This window comes from Oreochromis niloticus, linkage group LG20, assembly GCF_001858045.2.
Source record: "Oreochromis niloticus isolate F11D_XX linkage group LG20, O_niloticus_UMD_NMBU, whole genome shotgun sequence".
NCBI lineage: Eukaryota > Metazoa > Chordata > Actinopteri > Cichliformes > Cichlidae > Oreochromis > Oreochromis niloticus.
In genome coordinates this window covers 27,486,894-27,502,248 of record NC_031984.2, presented here as the reverse complement: position 1 = coordinate 27,502,248, position 15,355 = coordinate 27,486,894, and the positions used below count along the sequence as shown (strand labels likewise).

Genomic DNA, 15,355 nt, shown 5'->3' with positions numbered 1-15,355 from the left:
TGTATAGCATAAAAAGCATGTTTGCAGACCATTACCAACCATTTTGGCCTCTATCAGTAGTTTTGATCTTTATTTTAAAAGAGAGAGAGAGTAGGGTCATTTCTTTCCTCCACCTGATTAATTGAATTAGGGTACGGCTGCTGTGATAGGTGTCCCAGCCCACAGCCTTCTGCTGGGGCCTTGTGGACTATTTTTACTGAACTGTACCCATAAAACTGGTCTGCTGTATGGTACAGACCACTGGGGAGTAAAAAGTAGTGATGTGTCCTGTGTGTCGGGTATTTTCGGGGGAGTTTTTGTGAAGCGCGTATCGAGGCTCGCTTTGATTACGTATGCAGTGACGTTCGAGGCCCCGTGAACAGTCCGTACCACGTGACTGATTCAGGAACTGGCTCGCCGGTTCGGCTCAATGGTTCGGCTAGATTCATAATAAAATGGGCAGCAAAACACAGCTGATTTGCCCCATCACACCGTGTTGTGGAACTGGATTATGTACGTGCTACATAGTTACTTCAGCATTTCTTCTTCGATGGAACCAGCAAGGAAGAGAATTTTTTTTAATCTCATCTCTTCTAATAAAGTATGCACACAGTCATAAATATCACAAATGATAAGTACCATAATATATAAATAAACAACACTACAGATCCTATAATCTGATTTCTGTCTTTTAGTTTATTAAAAAGTGAAGCACCACACAGTTTGTGTCATTATCCAGATGTACATAAACATGATAACACAGTTACACAATCATACCAAAACTCTGTCCTGATAGTTTCCACTTTCTCTTTTGTATCAGACATACTGAGACAATATTCGGGATAAATAACCATGAAAACAATTTATTTATTCAGTTTAGAGGTTTACACATCACATCATTGTAATCAAAGAGCCTGTTTCACTTGAATCGTTCACTTGATGGTGCAGTAGAGCAAATGAATCATCACAATGCTTTGAACCATGAGTCGACCAGTTGGATAGAAAGCTTCATTTCATCACGAAGCTTCATCTCACCATCACTAGTAAAAAGCTCACCAGCACTCATGGTATTAGTCCAGGGGTCTCCCACTCCAGGCCTCGAGGGCCGGTGTTCTGCAGGTTTTAGATCTCACCCTGGGTCAGCACACCTGAATCAAAGGATTCTTTCATTCCCAGGCCTCCGGAGAACTTCAGGACATGTTGAGGAGGTCATTTAGCCTTTAAATCAACTGTGATGGATCAAGGACACGTCTAAAACCTGCAGGACACCGGCCCTCGAGGCCTGGAGTTCCCCACCTCTGATATACAGCGTTCTGCTCTACAAGCCACCTCAGGCTCGTCTCAGCCTTTTATCCACTGCCTGTGAAAGAGGGCGCCATTGAGCCAGTAAACTTCTACAGATGCATAAATAATAAATACATTGCGGTTAATATTGCAAGTGGAATCAAATACAGCATAAAACCTGTTACAGATTCATAGCTTTGAGCTGTGGGAGGACCAAGCTTCCTATAAGAAACCCACACAAACAGGCCCTAAGCAGGTTAGAGCTAAATAAAAGATGGACAGAGTCACCGTGGCTCCACATTTTGGTGTGCTGGGTTTTCCTGGAGACAGAAATGGAAAAAATCTGGATGAGAGGGTTGAGCCTTCATTATCAGTCAAGATACATGCTATTCTGTGCTAATTAACAAGTTAGTAAAAGTCTAGAGTTTCTGTTACCAGAACTGCAGCATAAACTTCTAGGATGGTCTTTACTTCTCAACGGGCCGCTTCAGTTTAATTTTTCTGTTAAAACGTTACAAACTGTTTCAGAGGTCAGGTGACTTCTGGAGTCAGTGGAAGTGAGGCCAAGTGGGCAGCTATTGGTTGTAGTGATAGCTAATAAAATCCAAACTGCTACTTTATTTAACAAAAAAACATATATAGTTTCCTGTTGTACAGTTGCTACCAAACTGGAAAGTATCCACAGAAACCCAGTTTTACACCATGCAGTACAGTTACTTTCTAATACTGATACTCCTTTTTACATAGACATATTTTAACATGGGAGAGTATGAAGTGTATTTAAAACAATAAGAACCAGCAGTTTACACTGCCAAAGAGCATATTATATTTATACGACAGAAGCTTTTAATATGTTGGAGTATCCATGTCCAGTATGTGCATTTCAGGAATTGGCATCTCTACCCAAAGGAAGATGAGGCAGTGTTAATTCCCACAAAGTTATTTGGTTGTCAGTCTGTAGCTGTAATCTTAAGATAGGACTGGCCTGTAATTGTCGAGGATGAGGTCTACTCGATGGTCCACAGCTCGCTGAAGTCTCAGTCACAAAACATTTCATTATGTTCATTCAAAAAACATTTATTTTTTCTCCAAACAAGTCTTAATTTGAACACAGAGCCCACACAGAGGTAAGGCTTCTGTGCCACAGCAGCTTTCAGTGCTTTGGTCCAAAGTCTGGTCTAAATGCCACCAGTCCTGTTCAGGTCAATGGGCAGAGGGGACGCGCTGGTACTGATGGAACAGGTGAGGCTGGTGAGCTGGGAAGAAAAAACATCAAGTTTACAAAAGCAAGAGACGCCGTGAAACAAAGAATCTGTGTTCTGTAAATAGGGGAACCTGATAGTATGACCCTGAAATCCCAGCGCTGTGATGAAGATGTTGATGAGAACCGTGAAGAAGACAAAGACTGTTGCTACATTATTCATTCTGTTGAGTTTGGCGTGTTTCCTCACATCGTTGAGATCGCACTTCACTGCTGACACACAAAACAGTGATGCAGTTAGCTACACTGATGACCACCAGAGTTATCAGGTTATTTATGGATTAGATGAACAGATACAGATGCATGTTTTATACTACTTTATGGATTTTATTAATGATTGTGTATCAAAAGTTAACTTGTCAGAAAAAACAAACTGGTGTATGTGGTCTTTCAGGTTAACTATGAGCTGATAGAAATCTCTGGGGCAAATGTAGGTGAGACACAGATATCTAGCTCAGCTAAATGTTTATTTTCCAAACTGTCGAGCACATTAAAGAGCATTAAGACTGCAGCATCCACGCACACTTTAGTTTGGGTCTACATACAAGCACCCACGAAGGACGGCTCATTGGACCACGGTCACAAGAGGGCGGCGTCCTGTTCTACGACGTAGCTCTTCATTTTTGTTTATTAGGAGGAAATACTGGCGTGTGGTCCATCTTAACATGCTTTAGCCTGTATGCTCAATGCTAAGCCCAGCAGCTGACTAACAGGCGTGTCATACATGTAACTGCTGGGAGTTCCAGTTCAGTGCACAAGCTTGGATCTGCAAAGTGTGCAACTGTATTGAGATCATTTATTATGTGAAACTTCTATTTTTTTATGAATTCATATATTTGTTTTATTTATAAAGATGTAAAATACAGTTTTGGAAATGCTGCATGTAAAGGCTTTATGCTTTGTCAAACACCACTTCTGTGATGCCTGTGGACCAGGGGTGGGCAATCTCAGTCCACGAGGGCCGGTGTCCCTGCAGGTTTTAGATCTCACCCTGGGTCAACACACCTGAATCACCTGATGAGTTCATTACCAGGCCTCTGGAGAACTTCAGGACATGTTGAGGAGGTCATTTAGCCTTTAAATCAGCTGTGTTGGTTCAAGGACACATCTAAAACCTGCAGGACCCTGACCCTCGAGGCCTGGGTTTGGACACCACTGCCCTAAAACCTTTGTATCCTTTTTACTTGGGTCATCTTTATACAATTCACTTTTAGTGTCAATTTAAAATTAGAAGGGCTTATTTCTTTTAAACCGATGACTCTTTTGCATGCAGCAGCATGCGAGACAATCCACACAGTAGTGTCCCAGCTGCAGCCATCACACCCCCAAGCCTTCCTTTTCATCTCTGGAGATTTCAATCATGTTTCCTTGTCCTCAACTCTTCAATATTTTCACCCAGTATGTGGACTGTTTTATCAGGGAAAAAAAAGACTGGACTTATTGTATGCAAATACTAAGGATGCATATACATCATCACCCCTCCCCCCACTGGGTCGCTCAGACCATAACGTGGTCCATCTGGTTCCCTCATACATACCTGGAGCCTGGAGTCCAGGGTTTGGGCTAACAGATTGAACCAGTTCTTTAACAGGTTTGATTCCGTAGCCCTTTCCTCCCCCATCCACCAGAGCTCTGCACCTCTCTGCAGCCCCGCCCCCCATAGCACGAGGGACAACAGATGCACCTCACCTGCGTCCTTTCTCCCTCAACGACTCCACTGCCTCCTCCCCCCATGCGAGTCATCAGGAACCACCCACTCACACCCCACACTGCAGCCTCTCCGTCACAGCTGACCAGGTGTGAAGTCAGCTGAGGATGATGAAAACCAGGAAGGCCACGAGTCCGGATGGAATCAGCTCCAGACTGTTGAGGGACTGTGCAGATCGACTCTGTGAGGTTACCACATCTTTAACCTCAGGCTCAGCCTGGAGAGGGGCTGTCAGACTCTATAATGCAGCTCAACATCCTCTGGTCATCTTACTCACCAGCTTGTTTGCTCTCTGCACATTTCATACATGGCTCTGTGCATCGTTACCTGTATATACGAACTTCACTTGCTTATGTATATAGGAACACTTTGTGTCTTCCTTTTATATTTTATATTGCTATAAGAACTGTAACACCCACATTTCTCATCCGTGGGATAATAAAGGTTTATTCTTTTCTATTCTAAAAATACTTTGAAAGCATTTTTCACTCAAACTGGAATAAGACAGAGAGAAGCACAGCTGTTCTTTAAGCCATTTTCATTCAGACAAAGTCAATGATGTCACTTGCCAATGAAGACGAGCAGCAGCCCCACTATGACCTGTAACGCGATGGACAGGGACAGCAGCACGATGAGGGGGACATAGAAACGATACTGCGGACCCACATAAAGGACGGTCTTCAGCTGAGACGAGTTGGCCATGAGCAAGGCCACGTCCAACATGCTCTGAGCCGCACTCTTCTTAGTGGCGTAGTGATTCATGTCAATAGGTCGGAGTGCTTTTCTAGGCTGGGCCTGTGAGAGGACAGGTTAGGTATGAGAGCAGGAACACAAATGCAAAGTCAAATAACTTTCACAATGTTTCTCCTCTCTTTAACAGTGTGACGTCTCTGCACACGTGTCCACGCTTTTTCCACACACGTTTAGTTACCTGTCCCTGAAAACATGGATGTGTGGAAAACAAGTTGAACTGGTCCTGTGTCTGAGCTGATAAATCCAGGTGACAGCCACCATGTATCTCAGAAATACTGGGAGAAAGTTTCAACCAGCTGAGACATTTAGTCCAGCTGTGTAGCACAAGGGTGCGAGACGTCACACCAGGGTGCAGCCCTGTCTCAGCCCCAAAGCCATCATTCAGCTCTCTGTACAGCTGATGAGTGGAACAGACGCTGGAGAGGGGTCGTTCCTATTTTCTCTCCCCGTTATCATGGACTTTAACAGCATAATGATGAAGTGACACTGAACTGAATCATTAATCTTTTTGTTTTTTGTGACTTTGTCATTCTGATTGTTCTTGGAGGCTGATGCGATGTCAGGGATTACTGCTGCATGCTCAGACATCCAGGTAAATCCCAAAAGGTTGGTTCTGTTCACCTGGACGTTCTCAGTTTTCATCACTGTACAGGTCATCTTTGTTATAGCATAGCCTGCACACGCCTGACGTGGATCAGAGCATTAAGAGAACACATAGTTACTTTCAGACTGCCCGTCGCTAGCTTCACCATATAAATAAATCAGGAATAACAAAAGCCAAAGACATTAAGACGACACACGGCCCCAGTCTTTGTTAAATTTATCAGTATGATGGGATTAAAAGAGACTTCTTAAGCTCACGTCAAATACCTTAATTTTATTATTGAATCACAGTTCAACATGATCCTTATTTATCTCATGCTGGGCCTTTGTGTTCATCGAATGTCAAAAATGAGCTGTTTTAGCCTTTTTGATCCACCTTTCTTTTGGCTCCTCAGAAACAGAAATGTAGAGCATCATGTGGGTGAGACTAAAGTCCTGCTAGAACGAAGCTACACCTGGTTCTATGAAAAAGCCCCATGTCTAAATGATCGGTGGGGAGAGAGCCACAGCTTTACTTTTGCTTCAGAAGTTTGGTCAGTTTGCCCCAAGACAGGATAAAAAGTTTGTTTTCCCCACACGAGCTATAACTCCATATACAACTCTGCTGCTTCCTTCAGTAACAGCTTCATGATGTGCCGACACAAACTTTAGGCATTTCAGCTACGAGCACCGCGGCCCCCGAGGGCAGAGAGGACGAGACGGGCTTGATGCTTACTCTATGTCGCCCAGTTTATTTAGAGCCATGTCCTCTGCATTAAGCGTGTGCTCTGCCATTCTTCTTCCTGCTGCTGGAGTCTGTGCTGTACTGGCTGCAGAAAAGCTCGAGGCTGGAGACAGGATCAGGTCTGGCTGCTCCTCCTGTAGGATTGTTAAGCAATTCCCACTGCATGCCTCTCTGTCACTCTCCAACACTCGTGTCATTCGTAATACAAGAACTTTGAGCCCTTTAACTGGAGTATCTCATCTTTCTCAAATGTCTTTTAATATGGCTGTACACGAATCAACACGACTCAGTGTGCCAGCCTGCCTGCAGCAATGACAAGAATTATACGTCCTTTACTCAGGTGCTCTGTTGGGTTCACAAGGGATTTTTTATCCTTTTGTTCCCATTATGATGGATTCAGACCAGTTTAAAGTTTAAAACCTAAAAACTGTGATTAGAACCCAGTTTCAACATTTCACCAAAAGTGAAGAGTTCAGCTGTTTTTAAATCTCTTTGACCAGAGTAACATTTCTCTGCTCCTGATTTTAGATTTTTATTTATTCGAATGTGTTCCAGTCTCATACTGGGTGTACAAGCTGGACAGACTGGTTTAGCTCCCCTCTGCTTTCGTTTCAGCCAGTGTCTTTGGAAAGGCTCCTCTTGTAAACAGGGTGGATGAGATAGCTGCTCTCTGTCACCCAGGCTGAGTAGAACTGTGTGAGATAGAGTGGCTGGTGGTCTGAAGGCTGAATATCTGAATCACACCACTGTACATGAGCTTGAAGCCATATATACATGAGATATAAAACAAGGACAAGTTGAGCTCACGTTCATGTAATAAGACCTTTGAACTACTGTTAATAATTGTGGCGTGATAAACAATGTTTTCATTTCTGTTTTCTTAACATGTAGTCGAGTGCTTAACAAAATATAGAACAATAAATATGAACTTCACAGTACTCAGTTACAGATCAGGAGAGTAGATTTAAAAAGCAGTAAATATGACCCTGATGACCCCTCATTCCTCCATGTTTGTTACTCTCTGAGCACCTAGACTGTGCCCTCGCTCTCTGTGGTGACCTCAGCTTTGGACTAATGAAGACGTGAACAGGCTCAACACAGCGGGAACTCTGCTCACTCAGCAGTCCACCGGTTACACTGTATTTATACTGTACTTTGTTACCCTGTACTTATACATGTGTAATGATGAAGTTGAATCCTAATAATTAGACAGTACATGAGTGATTTTGGTCTTTGCGACGCCTGGTGCTTCCTTCACCCCAACCGTAGGAACATACTTTCTTCCCACTCTGCTCTGGAGTATTTCCCAGCACGACTGCAGTGAGATGTGATGTGACCACTGAGTGTAAAATGGTCCGTTTCAGTAATCATCATGAAACAAAGAAGCATAGCAACATATTTAATGTCATCAATGATTTCTCCAAAAAACGATGTAAAAACTCTCGACCCACCAACACTTTCTGTTTCACACAACAACACGTCAGTCATGCTCAGAATAAACAGGGTGTCTGACTGCAGTGACCACACACGTCTGTCCCTCACACCTCTGTGAAACACGTCCAAGCTGTGCTGTCTCCATCTTAACACCACCAGAGCCTCCTCGCTGAATCTGATGAGTGCATCCCTCTGAATGACGTTATAAACTAAGCTGAGACAGAAAGCCTCCAATTCGCCCGATAACCTTCTCCAGTTGATCAGCTAGTGGAGAAAAAAGAGGAAACAAATAATAAACAATATGTAAGAAACTCTAAATATGAGTATTAAACTGACTTACGTAACGTGTGCTTCTCTGCTCGGCTCCAGTACCGAGGCTGCGTTTGAAGCTGCTTCACCTCCTCGCTCACGGACTCAGAAGCTTCTGACGCTTCCTTCAGCATTTCCAGCTCCTGACGGACACACACACCAAAACACGTCACTATGTTCCTGTCCTACGAGCAGCGTCAGTTTATTAGTTACACCGACCTGCTGTCAGGCCTGCAAACAGTCCGGACTAAATGAAGGTTCAGACTTAGATTCAACACCTCTGTGAAACACGTCCAAGGTATCTGCTGCCAAATAAACAAACAGAATTTCACTACAACAACCCTGAAAAGCCATTAGTCTGCAAAGCTGGGACCTGAAGAGGTTTCAGACCAGGCAGAAGCTGGCTGTACAGCCGCCTGTGTCTGCACAGCTTCCCATCAACATAGCACCAGCTGCTGGGTTATAAAAACAGAACGATCAAAACATCATTCAGTTTAAGGAGGAAAATAATTTAGCTACAGAAACAGGTTTTTGTTTCTGGCTGTAAATGTTTTTAACCGTGTCTTCACTTAGATCGTCAGTGTCTATAGAAAGAGAACAGCTGGAAGCTAATATCTGACCGGAGTTTGGGAACAGCTTCACGGCAGCCCTCTGACTGACAGCAGGTAGATCCCAGGTACTACTGAGCAAAACAAAAGAGCAGGGTGTGGGCACGAAAATGAGAACAGACGCTGTGAAATGCAGGAATTCAAACAGTAACACAACTTAAAGGGAAGCGTATGAGGTGCAGTCACACTCCCAGAATTAAGACACATCTCCATTTCTCTTCCCACTGTTGCCAAAGTCCTTGCTCATAGAGCAGGGGTGGGCAACTCCAGGCCTCGAGGGCCGGTGTCCTGCAGGTTTTAGATGTGTCCTTGATCCAACACAGCTGATTCAAATGGCTAAATCACCTCCTCGACTTGAAGTTCTCCAGAGGCCTGGTAATGAACTAATCATGTGATTCAGGTGTGGTGACCCAGGGTGAGATCTAAATCTGCAGGACGCCAGCCCTCGAGGCCTAACGTTCCCTACCCTTGTCATAGGGGGTCATGTGATTGTTGGGTTGCTCGTTCAAGTTCAAGGTAAAGAAGTTGGAGTTTGTGCAAATTGCTATCGTAAAAACTGAAGCAGCAAACTTTGTGAAAACTAATATTTATGTTATTCTCAAAACATTTGGCCACGTCTGTAAATAAGAATGTAAATGATTTGCTTTCCCTCCACCCAAACTTGGTCAACTGAGACTTCTTTTGCTGATATTTAGTCAATGATTTGAGGGCAGCCCTAAATTGATTTAATGTGCAAGTCTCTGGGACTGTGGGTGTCCAAATGACACAGGTGTGACTTTAACAGAGTGGGCTTATTTGCGAGTACCGTGCTGCAGGCCAGCAGCAGCTGTTGGACCCTCTGGAAGACTTCTGTCTCTGAGCTGAAGCTGGGGGGGTCTCTGCTGCAGTAAACTCTCAGGTCTGTCCCATAAACATGGCTGAAGGTGGCCATCAGTAGCTGGAGGTCAGACGCTGCTACACGCAGTGAGCTTGGAGAGAAAGCGGGAGGACTCTGGGCCTCGCTGTTCAGGAATACACACTGAGGGGACGAAGCAAACGGCTTTACCACCATGACAGTCGCACATGTCAAACAAGATGTTTGAGCTTTAATAACAGTTTCCCTTTTTTCTCCTTGTCAGACCTTTGACTGCAGCTGCTCCAGTGCTGACTGAGTCTCCTGTAGGAGGGCAACAAGATCTCAATTTTCTTCTCTGTTTGGCTTATAAGATGATTTTGTGTTCTTCCACAGAGCCCTATGAGGTACAGAAAAGAAGTAAGAGAGGCTTCTCACCTACAAAGAGTTGGGACAGTTTGGGAAGAAAAAAAAAAAAGAAAGCAGTGATTTCTAAATTTCCTTTGACTCGTGTTTCATTGCAGAGAATATGAACACAAAATATTTCATGTTTTGTCCTTTTCTGTCATTCAGACCTGCAACACATTCCAAAAAAGGTTGAGACAGGAGCAATTTAGGGCTCGTAATCAGGTAAATTGGTTAAATAATGATCGGATTGGAAACAGGTAATGTCTAAGCAGCACCTGAGAAAGGTCTAGTCCTTTCCTAGAAGCACCAGTTTGCAACAAATACGAGACAAAATGTTTAAAGACAATGTTCCTCAAAGAAAAATAGGAAGCGATTTGGATATTTCACCTTCAACAGTGCGTAATAGAATTAAAGGACTCAAGGAATCTGGAGGAATTTGAGTGCATAAAGGACAAGCGTAAGCTGAACAACCGCTCCGATCCCTCAGGCGGCACTGCATCGAGAACCGTCATTCATCTATAAGCGATATCACCGCATGGGCTCAGGACCGCTTTGGCAAACCTTTGTCAGGTACCACAGTACATAGTTACATCCACAAATGCCAGTTAAAACTGTACTGAGCCAAAAGGAAGCTGTGCGTTAACAGAAGTGCTGTGGACTTCTCCGGGCTCGCAGGCATCTGGGATGGACCACGTCACAGTGGAAATGTACACTGTGATCACATCAATAATTTCATATCAATTGGGTGGCTGTAGCTCAGGCGGTAGAGCAGGTCATCTACTGATCGGAAGGTTGATGGTTCAATTCCTGGCTTCCCCTAGTCTGTGTGCCAAATATCCTTGGGCAAGATACTAACCCCAAATTGCTCTCCGATGCATCCATCAGAGTGTGAATGTTAGTTAGAAAGCACTCAGAGAATGTGCTTGTGTGAATGGGTGAATACACAAGTTGTGTACAGCACTGTGAGTGTTCAGAGGAGTAGAAAAGAACCAGCCCGTTTAACATCAATCACTGTTTTTTGGGAGAAATGGACGCTGTGTGCTCCGGACCAAAGAACAAAGTTACAAAGTCCTGACTGCAGAGGAAGAGGGTACGAGTACTGGACTGTCCTGCCTGCAGTCCTGACTGGTCTCCAGTCCAGAATGTGTGGTGACAACAAAGACCCCGTACTGTTGCCCAGCTTAAGACTTGTTTGCAGGAAGAAATGGGACAAAGTGACGCCTGAATCACTTCATCGCTCGGTGTCCTCAGTCTCTAAACATCTTTAAGTGACTACATTACAAAGCAGTGCATGCTTTACTGTTGCAACTGTTTTTGAAATGTGTTGGAAGAACCAAAACTGGAATATGTGTTTATTTTGAAAACAATAAAATTCATTAAGAACACATTATTTAATGTGCTGTTGTACTGTTTTCAATATAATACAGGTCAAAGGTCATTTAACGAAGCACGGTTTCAGTTTGATTTTACTTTAACACGCGTCCCAACTTCTTCTGATTTGTGGTTGTACAACAACACAATGAATTAGATCAGGATTCACCAAGCATCCATGAATGAGTCTTTCAGCAGTGTGTGTAAGAAGAGATCATCCGACAGCAAACATACTTGATGTGTGTAGGCCAAGGGTCAAACGCAGGACTGAGTGTCTGTGTGAGGTGAGGCAGACTCTCAGCACCAAAGAACTCCTTCAGCAGCAGCTCTCCATCAGCTGCGTGCCCGGCAGACTTCACGCCGCCTGGGACCAAAGTTAAAAGCTGCTCCAGAAACTGAAGCTGCCGCCGAGGACTTGCATCACCCTTCAGAGATTAAACACAGAACCATGGACGTGTGATTACTGTTTGTATTTATTGTGATGCTGCATGTCTGTATGTGTGAATCAATAACATCACTGATTGAATACAAACACTCACCCTAATCAGGTCCACATCAGATGCTCTGCATAGCAAAAGTTCCTGCCCAAGAACAGCCACATCTGCTTGGTCATAAACCACCACAGTTGGTGTCAAGCAGCAAAAACATCTGGAGGACTCTGTGCACAGCTGCGTTACCTTTAGTCAGAACATCAGGCTCCTTGGATCTCACTGACATCGCCTTTGAACTGGTGAAGTTTGGGCTGATACTGTGAAGTGAACACATGGCCGAGTTCATAACAATGAACAGATTATTAGTGATACATGAGCAGAGCTTCTCCTACCTGCTGCAGATCCACGCTAGTATGTCCGTGCGGTGCTGTGAGGGGGAGCACAGCAGCTGCAGCATGCTGTCTGCTTCCTGCAGGTACAGACCTTCAACCAAGGGACAGGATGCAGCCTCAACACGCACACGGCACAAACACACACACACACACACACACACGAGTCACATCAAATCAAAGGAAAAGAGTCATGAGCAAAGGTACCGCGGGTCTGTGGCTCCAGCTGTAGTGTTTCTATTCGACCGCACAAGGCAGCAGTCAGTAGCGGTTTTTGATACGGGCGACACGGGCGGTTGCCCGGGGCAGCATCATGGGCATCGGCCAAAAAAAAAAAAAAAAAAATTGCTCGTACTCATGCTGCCCCGACATCATGCCAGCGCATATTGGGAATGGCATAGGCACCGTTCTATCGCCCATTTGCGGGGAGTAAGGGCGCCCTCCGTTTGCGAGGTGCACTTGCTGCTTGCGGCACAGGGAGGAGAGGACGGGGCGGCGGGGGATTCTCTGGCTGGCTGGAGCAGCATCTAATAACCAACTCGCAAGATAAAACAAAATAAAAACAAACCAACAAACACGAAAACACCAGACATCATGATACAGACTTATAACTTGCACCGGTGGGTTTTTTTCCGAAATTCTATATGCAAAAAGTGAGCGCGAGAGCCGTCGGTGCGCCTGCTCGCTGCTGAAGTCAAAGTAAACTTTATTGTCATCTCCGCTACATACAGTCCAGTATATAGAGAGACGAGACGACGAGGCTCCAGTTACAGCAGTGCAAGTAAACAAACAATAAATATAAGAAGAGTAAGAAAATAAATATACACATTAGGACTCGGGGTAAAGGGATCAATAACAATTTAAAATTTATAATTTACAGTTTGATGATTTAGTCTCATACATAACCTGTCGAAAGGGGAGGGAGACCTGCTGCTTCCAAATAGAGCACATTTCATTCATAATGTTGTAAATCCAAGCCCATTATGTATTCATGATTTGAACCCTGGGTTGTGTGAAATCCAGAAATGAACCCTAGACAAAGCGAATCTGTGATAATGGCAGGTCATGTATCCTGAAACAATCAGAATCAGAATACTTTATTAATCCCTAAGGAAATTATGTGGGTTACAGTTGCTCCAAGAAGAAATGGTAAAAATAGTAACAGTAACAGACTAAACTCCAAACAACACTTTATGTTACAGATTTTACACATTTAAGAAATAGCACTAATATTTATAGATCACTCAATTATAAATATCAAGGATTAACAGAGGTGATTATAAATAAATATCAAGAAAATTGATGAGAATATTCCAGAGTAGAAAAGAGCCTGTGTTCAGCACAATATTAATTAGTCATTGTCAATTCTTGATTTGTCCTGTTCTCATCGTATGGCGAATTATGATGGCTTTTTGGTAGCCGTTCGCATAGTATGCATACTTTCTTCATGTGTGTGCGTGTTTCTCTGGTCAAATTCAATATGGTTTCAACAAGTTTTATATTAATGTACAATCCATAATGTTTTGTGTGTGTGTGTGTGTGTGGGGGGGGGGGGGGGGGGGGGGGGAAGAAAGGACGCAGCAGGAAAACCGCTGTAAAAATATTGATGTAAAACAAATCAACTACACGGTCCCTTACAAAACATCACGAATCATTTCAGTGCATTAATGAGCCGCTCACGTCCAACTGTTTAAACACATCACGGAGCAGGGTTTAATGCTATGTGAGCACAACTATGACTGTATTTAGTTAATATTGTATTTAACGTTTACCTCCAACGAAGAATACACATGACGAGCAAGTTGTTTTTCTGTCAGAACACCCGCCATTATCCAAACCGACCTCGGGTTCTTCTTCGTGGGTTTTATTGGCGGTTGTCAAACAGCGACAGTGTGCATTGCCGCCATCCTTCGGGGTGACGTGAGGAAAGCCTGTCAGGAATGTCGGCTGATGTTTACACGACGTGCTGTTCCTGACAGTCCTCAGGGGATTTATGTCTCTTACCAAAGTCAAACTAGACATCTGTTGTTTGATATTTTATCCTATAAATCAATACGCTGTGAATCCAGCTGCCGTCAGAGAAAGACGTGGTACACTGCTTGATAAACAATATAAGCATAAGAAACCTAACATCAGACCTGGCTGGAAAGAACATGTATCTATGTACCATGATGAAGCTCGTATAGCTTATAAATGTTGGGCCATGGCTGGAAGACCTAAACAAGGCCCAGAATTTGAACAGAAAAAATGTGCGAATGCCAGATATAAGTACGCTGTTCGCTTTATAACTAAAAATGAGCAAATGCTGAGAGCAGATTCTTTGGCCAGGAAAATGCTGTGTAATAATATGACAGATTTTTGGAAAGAGGTGAAAGCTCTTAATAACTGTAAACCATCTTTACTATCAACTGTTGAAGGTGTTTCTGGGGCAGATAACATTGCAGCATTATGGAGACAGCATTACAGTGCGTTGTTTAACTGTATAAAAAGTGATCCATATGAGGACAATTTTGACATGAGTAATGACACAATAAGTGTAAGGACACATGAAGTATATGAAGCCATTCATAGGTTGCCTGATAATAAATCCTCTGGTTTGGATCACATCACTGCAGAACATTTAAAACATGCTAGTTTAAGGCTAGCTCCTCTTTTAGCACTCTGTTTCACTGGGTTTATGATTCATGGCATATTACCAGACTCAATGCTGTGTATTTTATTGGTACCAGTTATGAAAGACAAAGCTTCAAAAGTGAGCTGTTTGGATAATTACAGGCCGATTGCACTAGCCAGTATTTTATCTAAGGTGTTAGAAAGAATCTTGTTTGACAGAGTTAGTGTGTTCATCTCTTCTCTGGATAATCAGTTTGGCTTCAAACCAAAGCACGGCACTGACATGTGCATATATGCACTCAAGGAAATAGTCAGTTTGTATAGGGCTAAAAATTCATCTGTCCTCATGTGTTTCATTGATGCCTCTAAGGCTTTTGATCGAGTGAACCACAGAAAACTTTTTGATAAATTGAAGAGACGGGGAGTTCCTCAATACATCGTGAGGATTCTCTTACTGGTACGCTCATCAGAGCATGTAGGTTAAATGGGGAAGTAGTATTTCTGCCCCCTTTGGTGTCAGCAATGGTGTCAGACAGGGTGGGATTTTGTCTCCAATTTTATTTAATCTATATGTTGATGATTTGTCCATACAGCTGAGAGCCTGTAACACTGGGTGTATATTAGGTAAAACACTGATAAATCATCTTA

At 43.5% G+C, this 15,355-nt stretch overlaps 1 protein-coding gene across 5 annotated transcripts; it reads right to left on the bottom strand.

The window, feature by feature from the left end:
* Positions 1 to 2,086: 2,086 nt before the first annotated feature.
* On the bottom strand, positions 2,087 to 14,031 carry LOC100700679 (ninjurin-1). 5 transcript variants are annotated; one of them, XR_003215642.1, is made up of 10 exons: positions 13,867 to 14,003; positions 12,098 to 12,213; positions 11,952 to 12,022; positions 11,814 to 11,875; positions 11,509 to 11,699; positions 9,784 to 9,895; positions 9,469 to 9,681; positions 8,676 to 8,737; positions 8,087 to 8,198; positions 6,243 to 8,010 (listed from the first exon to the last, which is right to left on the bottom strand). XR_003215642.1 is itself a non-coding variant. In XM_019350080.2 (9 exons), exons 1-6 carry the CDS (start codon positions 13,921 to 13,923, stop codon positions 9,930 to 9,932), a joined length of 501 nt encoding a protein of 166 aa, XP_019205625.1. In that variant the 5' UTR covers positions 13,924 to 14,003; the 3' UTR covers positions 7,696 to 8,010; positions 8,087 to 8,198; positions 9,469 to 9,681; positions 9,784 to 9,929. The 5 variants fall into 5 exon arrangements, 3 of the variants coding, with proteins under 3 accessions (XP_025757720.1, XP_019205625.1, XP_019205624.1); XR_003215643.1 differs by lacking the exon at positions 8,676 to 8,737 and having other exon boundaries at positions 7,696 to 8,010; positions 11,814 to 11,855; positions 13,867 to 14,031; XM_019350080.2 differs by lacking the exon at positions 8,676 to 8,737 and having other exon boundaries at positions 7,696 to 8,010; positions 9,784 to 9,933.
* Positions 14,032 to 15,355: the final 1,324 nt, after the last annotated feature.